At 43.9% G+C, this 20,241-nt stretch overlaps 1 protein-coding gene across 1 annotated transcript in view; it reads left to right on the forward strand.

Annotated features, from left to right (window-relative positions):
• Nucleotides 1–660: 660 nt before the first annotated feature.
• Nucleotides 661–20,241, forward strand: part of LOC126412900 (uncharacterized) — a 79,941-nt gene continuing 60,360 nt past the window's right edge. The window contains exon 1 of the mRNA XM_050082823.1: nt 661–817. Coding sequence (XP_049938780.1) covers nt 661–817 — 157 coding nt within the window. The remainder of the gene's footprint in view (nt 818–20,241) is intronic.

Raw genomic sequence — 20,241 nt, forward strand, 5'->3', positions numbered from 1 at the left:
TACAGTTCACAAAATTGGGAGTCTCACAGATCATCGAACGGTACTTTATGCTCTGTGTTTGTATGTTTTGTTACCATTTCTCGTTTTTAACAAAATCAGTTTTTATTTTATGTGTATTCAGCACTCCAAAGCGATAAGTTTTAGTGGTCACTAGAGCCAAAAAATTAAATGTTACTGGACACATTGCATCGTCATTCGCCCCAAACAAACTCATTCCTCCCGATGACAAGTGCACGTTTCATGTACGGTGAAAGAGTTGTGCAGTCGGCTGAGTTTTTTATGGGCAGTCTTATTCTCTTTCATAATGGAAGACGACATTCCTCTACTTAAGTGGCCAATCGACGACAATAACAGCTCTCCTTAGGAAACAAATATCAATTCTGCTCCGAAATGCCTAATGTCTGATCTACAAGGTGACATGACGTTATTAGGTGGGTGTTATTCCGAAATGACGAAAGGGCACTAATGGCTGTACTAGAGCTCTGTTTACAGGTACCACTGTCAAAGATTAATGCTTATCGGAAATCGTCCTGCAAGCTTTTCTCTTAGGGTGTACTTTGGAGCCCCAAATGAAGTCTTTGCCTTTGTTCGTAAATCACCCTGCTCAGTTCTTTCAAATGTCTGCAGTCCACGTGACAGAATACTAACTTAAATAACGAAATGTGCGCGCAGCCTCTAGCGCTGTCGTGCCAGGACCGGAGCCAGTCGACGCAGAAGCAAAAGCAGCGGGGCGCCCACCAGCCGGGAGAGCGACGTCACCGTCTGGCCGCCTCGGACTCGCCGCTTTCTGTCCGGGCCGTCCGGGTCTCCGGCAGACGTAGCGTTCACCTGGGCGAATCTTGCTTGGAATATTCGGCTTCAGTAAGGCCAAGATTAAAACTGATGTCTATCAGTTATCATTAACTATTATTATCGTGGATATGTAACTCTAAGACCAATTATAAGTTGCTACTTTAACTGCGGAGAAGTAATTTCAGTCAAAAGTTGCCACGTCTCAAAAGATAATCAATGAACAACTTTTAGCTCGGAAAAGTAACGTTTAACGCTAGAAATGTATAGTAGGTAGCTTTTGTGAACTAGTGTGTTAATGAGAAGGAAAACCACCAGTACTTGTAATTATACCGTTTCCAAATTTCTATACTTGTCATTAAGACTCAAAAGAAATACAGAGATTCGCTGCGAGCGGGCATTGATTTAAAACAGTGGGGTAAGTTCAAAATTTGTGCTGGACCGGGATTCGAATCCAGGTCTCCTGCTTACTATGCAGATGCGCTCCATCCGACACAGTGGTCATTTCGACTGCACCGGATACGCTAGCACGCCTCCTGCCAGACCCAAATCCTCAACTTATCTACACACTGCTAATGTAGTGCTTCTTGCCCGTTGCGGATTCCTTCGTACTGGTAGCTCGAGAGAAAAGAACGAGTTCAGTTGTTGGTAGTGGTCATAAATGTTCTTGCGTCTGTGTTTCTTTATGTTCGGCTCTGTTGCACTTAAGTACAGGAATTCTGGCAACGCTTGTCAGTAGAAAAGTTAACGCTGGTTTAAAAGATATGTTAAAAGTAATCATCGTTCGATAATGCACACTTTACGTTTGCACTACAATAACCTTGTACAAATCATAAGAAAATGAAATATTTTGAAAATAAATTCTCTTGGAAACGCTGAGGCTGTTAAGTTTGAGTTACAAAGCTAGGGTGGAGATCTGAAAAACGTCGGATCTACATTTTAACAAATAAAATCAGCCAAAAACGAAAGTGAACGTAGTTGTAAACTCTAAACAGGCGTTACTTGCAATACGGTTGGCCGTAAATTACGTCGCAGATTAGGAAGAGAACAAAGTAAGGGAGGGTGAGAGTGGTAAGACGCGACGAAGGAAGGAGAACGACCGTACCTAACAGTAAGACGTGTCGTCGCAAAGCCTTAATTAAAACACGTTATCGCGTCTAATGTTCACACGTTTCAAATAGAAATTGTGTCAATTTGTGTAACTGAAGCGGATGAGTAATCTATTTTCATCTCGTTACATGCGTTGTTTAGGAATACGTGGCATTAGGTGATGCATGCCGCTGCTTATACGTGGTGTTTCGGAAAACACATCAATAAAAAGTATAAAGCTCCTTAGCAGTCCTTCTACATACCTCAATTTCTCTTTTCATGTGGTGTTATAGGAGAAATTCCTCAGCAGTCATTTCATAGTAAATAGTTCTGCTTAGGTCTTTCAACGCTTAGCATTTCTCCTTGTTTATCAGGCAGGCTCTTATCTAATTATTAGGTACCTGAGTACCATTTCATTGAATTGCCATGAAAGAAAATATAAAACAAACTGAAAATAATACTGCAAAACTCTTTCCCCTTAACAAATCATCCCTAACAAGTCATCTTTCACACTAAATGATCCTGCTCCATTGATCAGTAACGCTCGGCATTTATTTTCTTCTATCCGGTGGTTTCTTTACCCTCTGCTGTGGCACAACATCTGGGACTTTTTCTTTGAAACAAAAGTTATCGTTACGTTTTCTACGAAAGCACATCATTAAAACTATACTAATACAGAAACCTCATACGGTGCTATCGCTCACTATACATTAGCCGGTAATCCCTGTTCTTCCCTTCATTTTAGAACTAATTACAGATTGGCTAATTCTACAACACCGTGATGTTTTTTACCTTTTCCTACCAAAAGCGAGTTATTTGCATCGTGCGAATTAAATCTTAATGAAGCCGTATGCAATTTGTCTGATCTTGCATTCATGATAACAGAACCTTGTAGCAACGTATAGTTTGCAGCGTCCTCGTTCTTTAGAGGTATTTATATTCTTTCTTCTCTTCCTTCCTCTCCCCTTCTGAGGAGTTCTCAGTGATGCACCATAGGTGGCGTCGAATCTTTGCCCTTCAGAAATAAATGCATTTGCACTACTTCATTATCAGCAAAATTCCTAAAATAACTAACATTATCAGTAGCTTCTTGTGTATTCCCTGTATTGTTGTAGTGCTCGTTTTCTACATGCGTCGTTCGAGAGTGAAACGGCGGAGAAATTGCTTGAAGGCGGTCTGATGAATCCTCTGCCAGCCACTTAATTGTGAATAGCAGAGTATCATGTAGATATAGATGTAGAAGATAATTACCGTCTGCAGTTCTACTTCGCACGACACAAAAATCAATAGCACATCTTGCTTCCCACTACATCTGTTCCAGGATCCACGATCTCCAAGCAACAAACGTTAACACCCAACAGTGTAGAAGTTGCCACTCATAGACTCATTTACTTCAGTACAGCAGACATTTACTTTGCCTGGTACTACATCCACTTCACACACAACAAATTCACATGATATTGGAGCCATTAATTCTACATTACTCTCCTTAACTTGTACAGTGTTAGTATTCTGCGTATGAGTGAAACTTGTTTATCATTATTTTTTGCTTCTACTCAAGCACCCATTGTTTTAATCACATCAAATGAATTCGCAGTTGCAAACATGGACTCTCACTAGCTGTAGAATGGAATAACGACAGCGAAAATCAGTGCCGGACCGGAACATGAACTCGTATTTCCCACTTATAGCGAGCGCTCGCAGCCGAAACCTCCATATGTCGTCAACCAAGCGTTTGGGTCTGGCCGTGAGCCGTGCACGGACAACCAGATGGTAGGGCGACCGCTCGCGATAAGCGAGAAATCCGGGTTCGAGAATCGGTCCGGCACAGATTTTCGTTGTTGTCATTCCACTCTCCAGCTGAGGTAATCCTTATTCGTAGCTGCGAATTGATTTGATGCGTTTCGTAACGCTGTTGTCACCGCAGTGCCTATTCCTTTGGACATGCATTCATATCCAAAGGAACTTTGCATCGTAATCAGGCTAGCACAGGCACTGCAATATCGCATTTTTAAATGTCTCACACTCTCTCAAAATATTATTCTGCTTTACGATGAAAAAACATATTGGTCTTTTTAGCCCACTTATCGTCTGATACTTGACGCATTTTCTGTTCCTCCTCTTGAGTAATTCTAATGTGCAACGCTATGTACTTTTCCCTAAGCTTTATAGCCTCTACTTTCTTAGACATATTTGCACTGTTTGTTCGCAACCGCACTGCTTGGGCTGCTAAAAGTTGCAATACTTCGTCCGGAGTAACTGCATGTGGCGTCGAAGACGAAGTGGTTGCCCCTCCATTAATTATGCAAAACCCAACAAACGACAAGAAAACGTAACAGAAGGCCGATGAGAACTTTTAAATACATTACTACCATAATACCTCTAATCATTACACACTCTTTCCATCTAAAAGGGTACTCATTATTACACTCCTGGAAATGGAAAAAAGAACACATTGACACCGGTGTGTCAGACCCACCATACTTGCTCCGGACACTGCGAGAGGGCTGTACAAGCAATGATCACACGCACGGCACAGCGGACACACCAGGAACCGCGGTGTTGGCCGTCGAATGGCGCTAGCTGCGCAGCATTTGTGCACCGCCGCCGTCAGTGTCAGCCAGTTTGCCGTTGCATACGGAGCTCCATCGCAGTCTTTAACACTGGTAGCATGCCGCGACAGCGTGGACGTGAACCGTATGTGCAGTTGACGGACTTTGAGCGAGGGCGTATAGTGGGCATGCGGGAGGCCGGGTGGACGTACCGCCGAATTGCTCAACACGTGGGGCGTGAGGTCTCCACAGTACATCGATGTTGTCGCCAGTGGTCGGCGGAAGGTGCACGTGCCCGTCGACCTGGGACCGGACCGCAGCGACGCACGGATGCACGCCAAGACCATAGGATCCTACGCAGTGCCGTAGCGGACCGCACCGCCACTTCCCAGCAAATTAGGGACACTGTTGCTCCTGGGGTATCGGCGAGGACCATTCGCAACCGTCTTCATGAAGCTGGGCTACGGTCCCGCACACCGTTAGGCCGTCTTCCGCTCACGCCCCATCGTGCAGCCCGCCTCCAGTGGTGTCGCCACAGGCGTGAATGGAGGGACGAATGGAGACGTGTCGTCTTCAGCGATGAGAGTCGCTTCTGCCTTGGTGCCAATGATGGTCGTATGCGTGTTTGGCGCCGTGCAGGTGAGCGCCACAATCAGGACTGCATACGACCGAGGCACACAGGGCCAACACCCGGCATCATGGTGTGGGGAGCGATCTCCTACACTGGCCGTACACCACTGGTGATCGTCGAGGGGACACTGAATAGTGCACGGTACATCCAAACCGTCATCGAACCCATCGTTCTACCATTCCTAGACCGGCAAGGGAACTTGCTATTCCAACAGGACAATGCACGTCCGCATGTATCCCGTGCCACCCAACGTGCTCTAGAAGGTGTAAGTCAACTACCCTGGCCAGCAAGATCTCCGGATCAGTCCCCCATTGAGCATGTTTGGGACTGGATGAAGCGTCGTCTCACGCGGTCTGCACGTCCAGTCCAGCACGAACGCTGGTCCAACTGAGGCGCCAGGTGGAAATGGCATGGCAAGCCGTTCCACAGGACTACATCCAGCATCTCTACGATCGTCTCCATGGGAGAATAGCAGCCTGCATTGCTGCGAAAGGTGGATATACACTGTACTAGTGCCGACATTGTGCATGCTCTGTTGCCTGTGTCTATGTGCCTGTGGTTCTGTCAGTGTGATCATGTGATGTATCTGACCCCAGGAATGTGTCAATAAAGTTTCCCCTTCCTGGGACAATGAATTCACGGTGTTCTTATTTCAATTTCCAGGAGTGTAGAAGGTGGCTAGAAACAGTCTAAAAAGCTTGTAAACGTGTTTTTTAAGAAAAATTAGATACGTTGCGTCGCTTTTCAGTTAATTAGAATTGAAGCTAACCAAACAGGAGGCTGCGCGCCCTACTTCAAGCTGCTCCCCGAATACAATGAACTAGGGTCAGTTGTTCCCGTAGCGTAGACGATAGCGCAGGGGACTGCTCAACTTTACTACCGTCCCATGTCCAATATTTGTATCTTTCTCTTGTTCAGATTTAGGAAACTTAACAAAGGACACGTTTGGTGAAGCTATCTCTGGTGGGAAGCTTGAATTTGTGTGCGCAACAGTCTGATTGTCTAACATCAATGATAAGCACCTCGGAGATGGCGCAACGTATGGAACAAAAAAAAAAAAAAGATAATAAAGCTCACCATATCCTACGTACTGTAACCCTGAAGTAGCCGAGCCATCGGCCAGCCGGGATGGCCGATCGGTTCTAGGCGCTACAGTCTGGAACCGCGCAACCGCTACGGTCGCAGGTTCGAATCTTGCCTCGGGCATGGATGTTTGTGATGTCCTTAGGTTAGTTAGGTTTAAGTAGTTCTAAGTTATAGGGGACTGATGACGTCAGAAGTTAAGTCCCATAGTGCTCAGAGCCATTTGAACCGAGCCATCTGCTCCAGGGATGGCACCAACGAGATTCCTTCTGACACTAGATGTAGAGGCCTGATTCATAAACCTCTATGGTGAAAGGTGTAACTGTCTTGGTCGATGTCAGGAAACTAGCGTTAACGACCCCTAGGCGAGGCAACAGTAGTGTAATGAGTAGATGCATGGTAGTCGTACAGCGTATCGCAATGAAACGTTTTAAGACATTCATTCATTGCTCAACGAACTATAAAAGTTGTGACGGCCCTGAGAGTAGTCAGCGCCTCCTGGACATAAGGTGCAGGTGGCTTGTGAAGAGGCGTGACTGTCAACAGACATCTTGATAGGTTGCAAGGTTAGCAGCTGATGACAGAGGCTCGGCAAGAATGCTTACTACAACAGTGGGTGGCAGCCCGCAATGCAGACTAACGGCAACCTGGTTCTCGAGGACAGCTTGCGCTAAGACGTACAGATCTTGCAGTGGACCCTCATGGATGGAATGACTTACAGCAGCAGAGGTGTCAGTCCACAAGATGAGGTGGGTAGCAAGGAGTTTGCCAGCACAAGTGGCGGCAGCTGTGTGGCTGAATGCACCCAGTATCGTAGGCCACCAGAGTAGGAGGCTGGCGGTGGTCTGGACCTGAAAGTGGCCAACCCGTTGGAGAGCACAAAATCAAAAACAGTGGACTCAGTTCGAACAGCAGAACCGCATCTAGCAGTGGCAGAGATCAGAGGATGAGACTGGTTGACTCGTAGGATGTCGATAGTCCCGCCCACCTCTCTCTCTCCCCACTCCCTCCATGGAACTGTGGCTGTGATACAGCAATGCCTCTGTATTCGTTCATCGATTTTCTGCCAAAGCATGGTTTCCTGTAACACAAGCCCCATCAGAGCCAAAATTCAGGAGTGAAAGAATCAGGTAAACTACTCTGAAGCAGCTCTGTTTTTCTGCTGTGTCAGTGCTATTACACCCTTAGTCCGTCTGCTTGACCACACATGTAGTAACTACGTCGGTGCCTCAGAGACAGTACTTGCCATACTGGCAGCTAGCTCCCGATGTCACTTCACAGGGCCAACCCAAATGCACTTTCTTACATGTCCTTCTGCATTAGCTTCAGCTGATGTCCCAATTGTAGTTTGACATACCGAACAAATTAATTGCAATGAAACAGAATGAATGTTGTGGTATTACACCAGAGATAGGACAGTTTGTGCTCTAGTTGGAATATGTATTGGCAGAATCGCAGTTACTCATTATTCTGAACACTTTACAGTAGACTGCATCTGACTTCACACAGAAATGGTAACACAGGTAATATTACCAAGAGACATGCTTGTATTTATATGCAGCATACGTACATAATAATGATAAAGCTGGATTCAATGAATACTGACCGCAATTGAAACACAACATTTGTTATTTCAGGCAAAAAAATGTGGGATACATCAAGTGACACCTGATATGCAGGGTATAACGAACTGTAATGACAGGCTGTGGAGATATGTCGGAAGATGATCTGGGTTGGGCTGAAACTGACTATGGAATGAAAGAACCATAGCTAACGAAATTGGTGATTGTTTTGTGAAAAATTTTATAGAATTATGGGATCCAGGACACAAAACAAATAAAGCGAAAACCAGGAGAGCTTAAAAATAAATATGCTCGCATCATAATATGCTAAAGAATGTTTTCTGTATAACATATCGACGAATCCACTCATGTATCGACTCCAGAGAACGCTTCAGAGTTTGGTGGTATGCGTCTGGAATGTCATATTCATGCAAGAGTAGAAGTAAGAAAAATAACTGACGGAGGTCTCCTTAAACTTGCTTGTAACAGTAAATCTTCCCCCAAATTCGAGTCGAACAGACATTATTTCTCTCTTGCAAGGTGGTTAATCAAGCGACTGTCATGTCTACAGACCTACAGCTCAGCGCAGGTGCTCACATATTGAACAGACTAATTAACAACAAAATGTACAGCATTATCGTCCTGCTGCTGGCCGAATCCACTCGTTTGCCTTGAGCGGATTGGAGCCTCAGTTGCACGCCTCCTGCTGAGCTGTGTGCCTCGTCTGCTAACGATGGACACCTCAATTGTTACTGTCAGCCACCCGAAGACCCGCGTACTTTGAACTTTATCGTTGCTACCGCCGTTTTACACAGTGTGGCATTGCAGTCTACATGTACACATGCATCGGTGATTGTGTGCAATGTCACAAAATTTATTTTGCAAGAGGGAGATGAGGCAGTAAAAATCCCATTAAAATCTATGCTATATATAGATGAAACAGCCACTGCGTTCCCCATCACACAATAAAGAAAACAAAATCCAGGGCAAGAATGTAGCTACAGGTACTTTACAAAGCTTCTCTTCTCCAGAAAAGACACAGAAGGAAGCGAAAAACTATGCATTTAGATAATTTCGATGGGCAGATTGTCAGGAGTCTAATACGCAATTTCCCAGTGACAGATAACCAATGTTGTACATTAAAGCAGCTAGCTCCATTAATCAAAGAAGCATGTCAGTTAAAGAAGCTATTTCATCATTACGATCCTTACCATGGAAGCTGGGATACAGGTACATCAACTGAATTTTTATGTGTTTCTATCATGTTTACATAAATGTCCGTCAGATATACCAAGTAAATGTAGTAACTTTTTCAATAACTTTAGAAATCATCGTAAAGAACGCAGATCCATCATGTATATCTATGTTTCTCACATTAGACTCAGCGAGTTGTCGGATGAGTCAAAGAAACCAATAAAACTGGCACTTTCAAGTGGACAACTCCTCGTTGTGGCACACAAGAGTAAAAATCTTACATCATATAAATGTATAGTTGAGAACCATACAAGAAAGTAATTCGTATCTGGAACGTAAGTAAACGATTCTTCTACAAGAGGAAATTCTAATTTGGTCCAAATGCATGTTTAATGTTCAAGTAATGGAATGAAACACAGTTTAGCAGGAGGAGATGTTTAACGCAAATTTCTCATTGTAATTATTTGAGCTATCGCTATTACCTTTAAATGCACGCATCGGATGGCCGTAACAGAAATTAATGCCCAAATTTTCTAGTAGTTTCTTTATTGAAATTGGCAGTGCCATTCTGAAATTTTGTATTTGTCCAATTATGGGTCGCACTGGTGTAAACTTTAACCTTTACCTTCCTGAGCCACTTTTTATCACTCTCTGTTTAAATATGTGTACAAATTGCATTCAGCAGTTTCAGTGAAACGGTTGAGTTTTCCATATAAATAGTTACATTAATACCACACAAAAATATATTAAAATAAATTTTAAACTTAATTTTTACGAAAAAACGCATTAAAATGCGCAAAATTAACATAATATTACATGATAATGACAGTGTTTTGAAACCATAAATATCCTGCACTCTAAATTTAACTTTTTGCTATATTTTTATTGTTCACTATATATGTAATAATAAAACATAAAAAACTCCCATAAAACATTCAAAAAAAGATAATTAGACAAGTGATTTTCAGGCTTTTAGGTTTCTTCTCAGACTTTTTCTTTGCACTCGCTGGACATTTGTGTAGAATGAGCAAGCTAGGTTGGCTTCTTGTAACGATAACAAATATAAGACGTCTTTCTCTTCTTTTTCGGGTAACAGGTAGAGCACGTTTAGCGTTTTTTCACTCGTTCTATAATGACTTCTACTCTTGGTTCTGGTCCACTCGAAACATGGTGAATAGATACATGAGGTTCGCAGATTGTTTAATAGTTGTTAACTGGCTTTTAATCTGTGGTGTCACCAACGAGTTTACAAGCTTCTTCAAAAAACTAAAGCGGCTCACGTATCATTTTTGTTGGAGTACTGAAAGAGAAACACATTCATCTTACTTATGTCTAACATGCGGAAAAGTAATGTCATTAGCTACGTTGGAAGAAGCTTTGACGACCAGCGGTATTTGTTTCAACTAAATATATTTGTAGAAAAACCTTAGCTGCATATTCAGTCTCTACAATTCTGTCTTCTTAACTTTGATCACTTGTTTCATTCAATTATTTCATAGGTGGCAAAACAAATTCGTCTTCGCTTTCACACTGTTCCTATTCTAAATTATGTTCACTTTCAATTTCGTTGCCATATCTAATCCAACAACACTTTCTAAACTGTCTTCAGATCATTTTAAAACAGTACCCTCAAAGTCAGGGTCTTTAACATGGACTGCAGGTGAAGACTTGACTACTGAATCCTTAATGCGAAGTCCCAGGTGCGGTCAGTGATCGCTACCACGAAAGAAGCAGTAATGGTATAGGTCCCTTCACGTCACATTAAAGTGGCTACTGACAAAGGAAATCACTGTGGCTTCGGAAAACAACAACTAGATAACGATGTAATCTCCTACCCCACCCCTATGCATTAGCAACAGAGTAACAATAAACGCTAGCGGTCTGTGAGATCGTACCTGGACTAATGCGAGCGCTTGGAGACTAACTAGCTGTAGCTTATCAGTTATACGGGATATACTTTGCGCGAAGGAGTCAGCAACCGTACTGCAGCCCCCCCCCCCCCCCCACTCCGCACCACCAGCATGGGCGTTCTCAAGAGAACCTCCACCTCTACCACTGTGCCCTGCCGTACCGCACCGTCAGAGGAGATAAGGAGACACGGTATTGTGGGCGACCACTACTAAAAATGCTTTTTCTTCTTTTTGTTGCGCCACATTCATGTAGAATTTTTGGAAGGGTATTAGCGCTGTTTGACTGCAAAGAATATATTTATTTCGAGCTCTAGATTTCTGCATAGGCCATTTGCGAATATTACAACGTCCGAAATCGTTCAATTTGAGTGAAACACAGTTCGTCGTCGAAAAATACATATCAAGTTATATGAACCACCTGTCTCGTAAGTAAGTGTGAGTGCATATCTGCGATACGCGGTAGATGTTGAAATTGCACATCTGGTAAATGCAATAATGATGTGATAAAAATTGGACCTCCAAAATACAGGTGAAGTTTATGTCATGCAAATTTCCAGCTATTCTCTGCATCGCAGACATTTTCTCACACTTACTTAGGAGAGAACTGCTTTATACGACCTGATGTGTATTTTTCGACCATGACTTGTGTTTCACTCAAGTGGGACGAGTTCTGATGTCAGTATGACCTAAGGCCGGGACCTATATCAAATGGTTCAAATGGCTCTGAGCACTATGGGACTTAACATCTGAGGTCATCAGTCCTCTAGAGCTTAGAACTACTTAAACCTAACTAACCTAAGGACATCACATACATCCATGCCCGAGGCAGGATTCGAACCTGCGACCGTAGCATTCGCACGATTCTGGACCTATATCGTAAAATAAATATACTATATACACTCATACGATGATAATATCATTTAGAAGAAGACCACTAAAAATTATTCCCTGCCAGACTACAGCTAGCCTAATCAACAACATACTGTTTATGGAAAGATCCAAACGATACTCAGTGAAACAAACGAACACAAAAACAGAGGCTATCAGAAGGATTCATCACTACTATTGAAATTGCAACTGTAAGTGTATATACAGGCTGAACATCAATAAAAACTTACAAACTGCAGGAACGGATTCCTGACTGAAAAGGGACGAAAAAAGGTCCTATGAACATATGCCCGAAAATGCATCGTTGCCACGGTAGATGGCGCTGATAAATGTAAGTTCCTCTGACCACGAGTCGTGTGTTTCTTGTGTATTGAAGGCTTTGTGATTGACGCAGCGTACTATAAGCAGCAGGGTGGTCCGGTATTCACGTCGGGAACATGTCGAAAAGGTTTACGGAGAAGCTGATGAAAACGGTTGAGGGGCAGAACCCGTTCCTCCATATCTGGTGCACGCACGGTCCGTCGCCTCTTTACATGTCTTTCTGAATGGACCCATGGTCACACCAGTGCCCAAAATGAGCATGAAATTTTGTGTGATATGGTTGGCGTCTGTGAGGGTACTTGTTTTCGTATAGCCTTGCTGCCTCTCGACCGTTTTCTTCTGGTTAGCCATAAACAAACTCGATCTCGGTTTTGCTCCCGACATGCATACCGGACCATCCTGCTGCATACAGTACTGTGCGTCAACCACAGAGCCTGAAACACACAAGGAACGCACGGCTCGTGATCATTCGTCACCACCGTGGCAACTGTACATTTCCGGACTCGTGTCCATAGGACATTTTTGATACCATTTCTAGTCAGGAATCCGTCTCTGCAGTTTGACAGTTTATTAATGTTTACCCTGTATATATAGCGTCCATAATTAAAGTTCCAGTTTTAAACCGTTGAAGAAGAAAAGCACTGCTCAGAATGATGTCAAATTTGAATAGCATAATATTGACGCAGGGGATAACGTAATGGAATACAACAAAAATGCTATCGAAAATTTTCCAATACAATGCGCTATAATCATCTAAATGTAAGTGGGGTTGGCTACAGGTGGCAGATGAAGCACAATGCCACGGCTATGGTTTGAGTCGTACATTACGTGCATGACGTCTTAAGTTCGACAGTCAACAGGAGTGGCACTGTTAGCTAGGTAAGCTCATCCACCAAGGTAAGGCCGTACCACAACGGATGGGAAAATCAGTTTTTAGTTGTTATGAGGCCAAAAACCACATAAAAAGCAAAATGACATCTGAAACTTCCTGGCAGATTGAAACTGTGTGCGGGACCGAGACTTGAAGTTGGGACCTTTGACTTTCGCGGGCGAGTGCTCTACCACTGAGCTATCCAAGCACGACTCACGACCCGTCCTCACAGCTCCACTTCCGCCAGTACCTCGTCTCCTACCTTCCAAACTTCACAAAAGCTTCTGGGTAGTTCAGTTGGCGGAGCACTTGCCCCTGAAAGGCAAAGGTCCCGATTTCAAGTCTCGGTCCGGCCCACAGTTTCAGTCACCAGAAAGTTTCATATCAGCGCACACTCCGCTGCAAAGTGAAAATTTCATTGTGAAAATGACCTCTGTTTCTAACTGTCGAGAGACTGGCGCAACACATATTCAATATGCCGTCTGGCGTTTTCTGCCAGAAGTTCAAATCGAGAAACAGCATGTTTCAGAGCAGAGGAGAATGTCTCGGGGGTCTCATTCACAAAGCATTTCGCAATGTATGCCTTCAATTCAGCTACGTTAGTATCTGCAGCACTGGACACAATATCTTTCAGGTAACCTATAGCCAAAAGTCACACGGATTACCATCAAGTGACATGGATGGCAGGACTGTGGGGAAATTACGGCTGATAATTTTACCATTTTCGAAACACCTCTGAAGCAGCCGCTTCATTGACTGTGCATTGTGCAGAATAGCGTCATCTTGCACTAAAATGATCCTACGCAGAAATCCACGCTGTGGAAGGTATTGAATGACATTGGTGCGCGAAAGACTCTCATAGCGTTTACCAGTGACGGTACAGGTAACAGAATACGCAGACTCATTTTCTCGAAAAAATAAGGTCCTACAATAAACGACGTCGAGCCCGCACTACACAGTCACTTTTGCATTATGAAGTGGTTCTGGTTGTCGTCCGATGATCGTATTCTGAAATTTTGTGTGTTGGCATGTCCTTGGAGAGGATAATAGGCCAGTAGCCCTGCAGAAGTTCTGGACACTCAAGAATATGAATGTTCCATGGACATTAATTATCCACTTTTATGCGAGCACGAAATTCGATTGAGAACGTTTCTCTTACTGGCAGTTCAGCAGGAAGCAACTCCCGAATATGGGTGATTTTATATTGATACTAACGCAGGATATCTCGTAGGACCAATGCTGGTACGTTAACAGGCGATTTAACCGCCAGAAATTGTGCATGGATTGTGTTGTACAGGTGCCGGATATCAGTTTGTGTGATGGAATTCCCTGCCTGTTGAATTTGTCAGTTGTGCTGACACTGGAGTTGGTAACCGAAGATAGTCCATTTGTGCTCGGCTAGAGACAGATCTGGTGATTGAATAAGCCAAGGCAACATGTCGAGAGTCTGTAGAGTATGCTGAGTTACAACAGCGCTATGTGAGGGAGCGTTATCCTGTTGGAAAACAGCACCTGGAACGATGTTCTTGAATAGCAGCACGACAGGTCGAATCACTAGGATCAACGTTAAATTTTGCAGTAAGGAGAAGTGGGATAACCACGATAGTTCTCCTGCTCTCATACCAGCCGGCAGCTGTGGCCGAGCGGTTCTAGGCGCTTCAGTCTGGAATCGCGTTGCTGCTATGGTCGCAGGTTCGAATCCTGCCTTGGGCATGGATGTGTGTGATGTCCTTAGGTCAGTTACGTTTAAGTAGTTCTAAGTCTATGGGACTGATGACCTCAGATGTTAAGTCTCATAGAGCTTAGAGCCATTTTCCTGTCATACCAAACTGCAGCCCAGACGGTAACTCCAGGTGTAGGTTAAGTGCATCTAGCAGGCAGAAAGATTGCTTGAAGGCCAGTTGAGGGCCTGCAAGCAATTCAGCTGGCCTCCACCTAACCAACACCCGTCCATTACGGGCGCCGAGGCAGAACCAGCTTTCATCATAAAACACAACAGTTCTTCATCCTACCCTCTGATGAGCTCTCACTTGACACCACTGATATTGTAAATGGTGGCGGTATGGGATCAAAGGGATGCACACTACAGGGCGTTTAACTCGGAGCTGTTCTTGAAGTAAGTTGTGTCACTGAGATGCCAACTGCTGCTCGGATTGCTGCTGCAGGTGCGGTATAATGAGCCAGAACCACACATCAAACACTATGTATGGTCTTCCCACTCGGAAGTGCCACTTGGCCGTCCGGAGCCCGGTCTTCTTGAAACTATACATTCTCCTGAGCACCACTGCCAGCAACCATGGAAAGTGAGTACATTCCTGCCAAGTATTTTTGCAGTGTCGCAGAAGGAACACCCACCTTCTCGTATCCCTATAAGAAGACCTCGTTCAAACTCCGTGAGGTGGTATTACCACCACCTTTGTCACCTTAAAGGCATCCTTGCGTAACATCAGCTTATCACATTCAGTTTCAAAGCTTACTGACTTTCATGTGTACTTAAAGCAAACATGACCGAGAGGTTTGCTGTTATCGATTTGCAAGTAGACAATGCTCCAAGCACAACATACAGAACACGTGGTTGTGTATGAGTCGAACGCAGTCTATGACACACGACTGATGGATCCTGACAGAACAGCCGAAAAAATTGTCATATGACCTACAGCAACATCTACCTCTCTAGAATGTATCATCAGTCTGCCATTAAAACGTACCTCATTACTGCTCCATCTCAATAGATCACCCCATCTACTCTCTGTTATCCTTTATCGCAGATGCATATAAGTTTAGAGGCAGATGATTTCCTATTTTCCTGAAAAGCGTCAGATACAGTAGTCAACTCACTTGTATCATTGTTACCTCAATAGACATACAATAGAATCCTGCCTCGATGGATAAAAGTGACTGTTTTCCTGGTCCCCTTCGTTTCCATGTCGATGTTTCCTCGGATTCCTCTTGGTGTTGCATGTTTGTTCCCATGTACAAGAAATGTTCTGTGTCAGCCAGAAAACACACAAGTACTTTCTCAATTTCCCCGCATTTCAGCGTATTTTCTCTCAATTTATACGTATTTTCCGTCATTTTACGCAGTTCGATCGATTTCTTTATGTCACTTCTACCCATGCTATCATGACATAATCTCTCATTCCGGGTTCTCAAATTGTTTGTAAATGTGGTACAGCTGCCAACACCTAGCACAAGTGCAATATTTTTCTGATTGGGTGGCGCAGTATAATACTGTACTCGATTGTATCTAGTCGCCCCCACCCAAATATTCCACATTTGCTGTGCATTTTCTCTTTTTCTAGTTATTCAGTGGTTTACAGTGCACTGCAACTCGTTAAAGTTTCGGGTTTCTAGAGAAATAATTTCCAGTCTATATCTTCGAAATTGTACTGTGCAAGCCATACTGCTCAGCAAGAGATATTGATATGTGCTTGATATTGAGAAGAATCGCGAAAATGGTATGATATTCTGGCAAACCATGCGAAATTACATATGTTCTTGTACTCTCAGAGTCTGGAGCTGGGTGTGGCAAGCAAGCAAGCAAGCAATCAGGTCGGGGCCAGAAACAGTAACGCCTTTGTGCTGAGACTTTGTACAACAGTTCTGAGAGTGAATTTGGTCCACTGAGGGCGTTCTGGTTATGCCTCGAGTGCAGATGACTTATGACTGTCAGTTGCAGTGGATGACCAAGCGACTTGCAGGAAAATGAGGGGTATATACGATGCATATGCTTATGTTGTCTGTCTTCGCGATATATATACGAGTCTCTGATGGTCGACAGCCATATGGAAAAGGCGCGATTTTGTATGGCGCAGGATGCGAATTGTATGTTTACTACATCGACACAGTACACAGTGATATATTGCCAGGTTGTAGATCGGTTTCACGCTCTAATATTCAAGGTTCTGTCCTCAGTGGCAGAGCAGTGTAATTGAGTAAGAATCTTTCTGTATTTGATGATCTGTTGGCCGCTTTGCAGGGTTTAACTGTCAGTGCAATATGGTGATCTTTACAAAATAGTTTAGCCACTGAAAGTCTCGTCTACAGTATGGAAAAGGCAGACAGTGCTTCCACACTGGCAGCATCAGTGATTTAGCTGGTAAATTCAATAATCGCCAATCAGAATGCTCCATTCATTCACAAGACATCCTTTGTGCTGGAACATAGGAGTCTCTACATAGCATTGAGAACAGTAGTATTTCAGAGACGTTTGTTGAAAGCAGGACTTAACGATTTCCAGGAAAGGTACCACATGATGGAAGGGGTGCCACGTTAGGACCATCAGGAAGAATGCAATCGGTGTAATTTTTGGCTACTTTCGTAAACAGGTCTAGATAGGACAAGAATTTCCTAGCAGACAAGCTGAGACATCACGAAAGCTCCTACAAAAGTGACCGTTAACTAGTTCTGTTACACTTTACAATTTCTGTGTGATAGATGTGGCTCTTATTTACATAGCATGTGACGTCAGTATAACATTGAGACCCTTTTAGCTGCACCTGTGATGGTGAGTATCTAGTCAGACGTCTCTTGTTTGACGGTGAACTAGCAGCTTTGTGTCAGCCACAGTGAACACATGTGCAGCTAGATGTGTCTCGCATGTCCGATTAGGATCACTAGGAACAATGCTCCCTGGGCTATTCTTGAAAGCATTGCAACAATTTCTGTAGCGTGACCTATGACGTCTGTATAATACTGACAACTTTTATCTGCAACTGCGATGGTGAATCACTTGGGAATTAGGTCTTCGCTGGACTGCAGATAGAAAGGCATCGTGCCACCAATGGCAAACATGTACGCACGGCCCAGAGGCGTCTCTCATCTGGAGTCATCAGCGTCAGTGTACGAATCCAAAGGGTGATTTGGCGCTTATTTACATAGACATGTGATGTCAGTATAACACTCGAAGAACTCTAACTGTATACCCGAAAATAGACGCGACTTTCTTGCTGGCTGTTAGCACCAGCGGCGTGAGAGTAATGGCTTGCGCCCCCTGCGTTCGTCTCTCCAGCGCTGGCTTGCGCCCAGCAGGCCGTGTAAAGTGCATGTGCAGAGTTGGCTGCGTCGGCAAGTGTGCACATTGGGACAGTTCGCTGATATGTCATGGTTGACGATAGTTCGAAAGCGTTTTTCACAATCATTGAGCGTTTGTACCCAGCATTATTTTTGGCTGTTTAAGCGTAGTGAGCATGTTTACAGAGCCTTTTAAATGCACTATTTTGATAATTTAAGAGTTGTTTTTGTGTCTGTACATAGTGTACTGCATTATTTCGGTGATTTACGCGTAGTTTGCAGGTCTGTAGACTGTGTGCTGTGAACCCAAGCACATCAGAGCGAGTGTTTTGCATCAGTGTAATAAATAATGTGAAACCCATCCCTAAATAAATTGTTCTGAAATAAATAAAGTACACTCTTTCCTCTCTCCAGCAGTGCAGAATAGACTGAGTCCTTTTCTCACCATTTCCACCCCCCAGACCGCCTTCTTGGATTACATCACGGAATGGAGGACAGGGCCCTTTTGTTGCGATACTGTGACTAGTTCAGTAGGGCTCTGGACCTCATGGTGAACACACTGGATGGAGCTGCTGCCTCAAAATGTTTAAATAAAGACTGCCTGCAAAATAAAGACTTACATCCATCGCATCCAGCAGGCCAGTGCAGCATACATTGCACCTTTTCCCATCGTTTTCAAGAAAGAGGTGTCAGTCGGATGCCTTAGGTTAGTGGAGGTAGCCCAAGTGACCTATTCCCCTGCCATTTAGTTAGGTTAGTGAAAGTAAGCCAAGTGCCCTTTAACCAAGCCAAAATTAGAACATCCCACCATGTTCTGGAGGAGGGAAGGGAGGAAGGGGTTTACCAAAAGGGGAGAGGTTAATTAATTGATCAATTTAATTATGTACTCAATCAAATTGATAAGAGTGAGAGAGGCTGTTCCAATAACTCAGATATGAAAGTGTACTTGTAGCAGCGAGGGGGAGGGGTTGGGTTGGAGGTTTCCTGAGGGGGAGTGGAGGGGAAAGGGGCAGGGAACAATAGGTAACGGACCTGTCAATCAAATAGAAGGATCCTGTTAGCAGAACGATAGGTTAAGTACCTGTCAATCAAAGGAGAACTATAGGTTAAGTACCTGTCAATCGAAGGAGAACAATAGGCTTGCCCCTCCATGCATACCTGCCTCTGATGTAGGCAACCTGTAGTAACAAAATGTGCTGGTGCCCCTGCTGTGCCACTACTTATGTGTAGTGCGTTTTGGCACATGCTGTAGTTCACAAACACATACAAATGAATACAGGTAGGCAATGTGGTTGAGTTGAGAAGGATCAACACACATTAGCATCATCTGCTCTTGGCTTCTGCAGTGCCATAGACTGGGCATCATCAAGTCTCTCTGAGCAAGGCTCTCCAAGCATCTCATCATTACATTTGCATGGTGCAACAGAGGGGTTATCGCCATGACTGAAACAAAAGAGTTTAAGTGCCCACTGCCCTTATTTTCTGTCACAAAATTGTAGATCTCAAAAGGAAAGTAGTGAATGTGTGGATAAAGCTCTGCTAAGTGTGCTGGACCACTCCGATGGAAGTCATTATATGAGGAAATGCTTGTGCAAATAGTTCATCATTGGGGAGAAGCAAATGGCTCTCATAAGGAGAAAAAAAGTACGTCACTTGTCCTGCAGTGTTACTGAGCATGGTAGTCTTTCTAAAAGTAGTGGTAGATGAGGAAATGTTTCTGCAGCTGTTTAACCATCGGTGAGAGGCGCATAGTTCTCATAAATAGAAAAAAAAGGTGTGTGATTTGTGGTGCAGTGCTACGAAGCATGGTAAGAGCGTGGATGATAATCTATGTGGATGATAATCTTTCGCCATGTGCCCTGGGTTAACCCTAGTACCAAATTTAACCTTTTAAGTCGGCCTGTCGCAGACATTCCAACCACTTTTCTTCCCATCGGCTTTTCTTTCGCTGATGCAATGACACCCTCCTATGTAGAGGCAGTATCAATGGCTTCAAGGAATGTTACTGTCTCTCCTCTAGCCCTTATTAGTGTTTTAATACAGTCAAAGTAAAGACCGTGCATGAATACTCCGTTGCCCAAGTCAGAACCAGAGCAATAATTGCAGCAAACTCAGCTTCTGTCATTACATCGCTGATGGCTTCCCTAAAATGATGCTGCAAGGCATCAATGTATGAACCCCTTGTGCAATGCTGTAATCACGTTCTTGTCTATTTGCAAACATCTTACAAGTGCAGTACCTAATGTGCGTTTACAAGCATAATTTTCTGCTAAAAGAACACATGCAGGAGGCCAGGTGGTTGTCAGTTCTCTAACAGTTTACTCCTGACAGCTCCAAC

Source organism: Schistocerca serialis, chromosome 1, assembly GCF_023864345.2.
Source record: "Schistocerca serialis cubense isolate TAMUIC-IGC-003099 chromosome 1, iqSchSeri2.2, whole genome shotgun sequence".
Lineage (NCBI taxonomy): Eukaryota > Metazoa > Arthropoda > Insecta > Orthoptera > Acrididae > Schistocerca > Schistocerca serialis.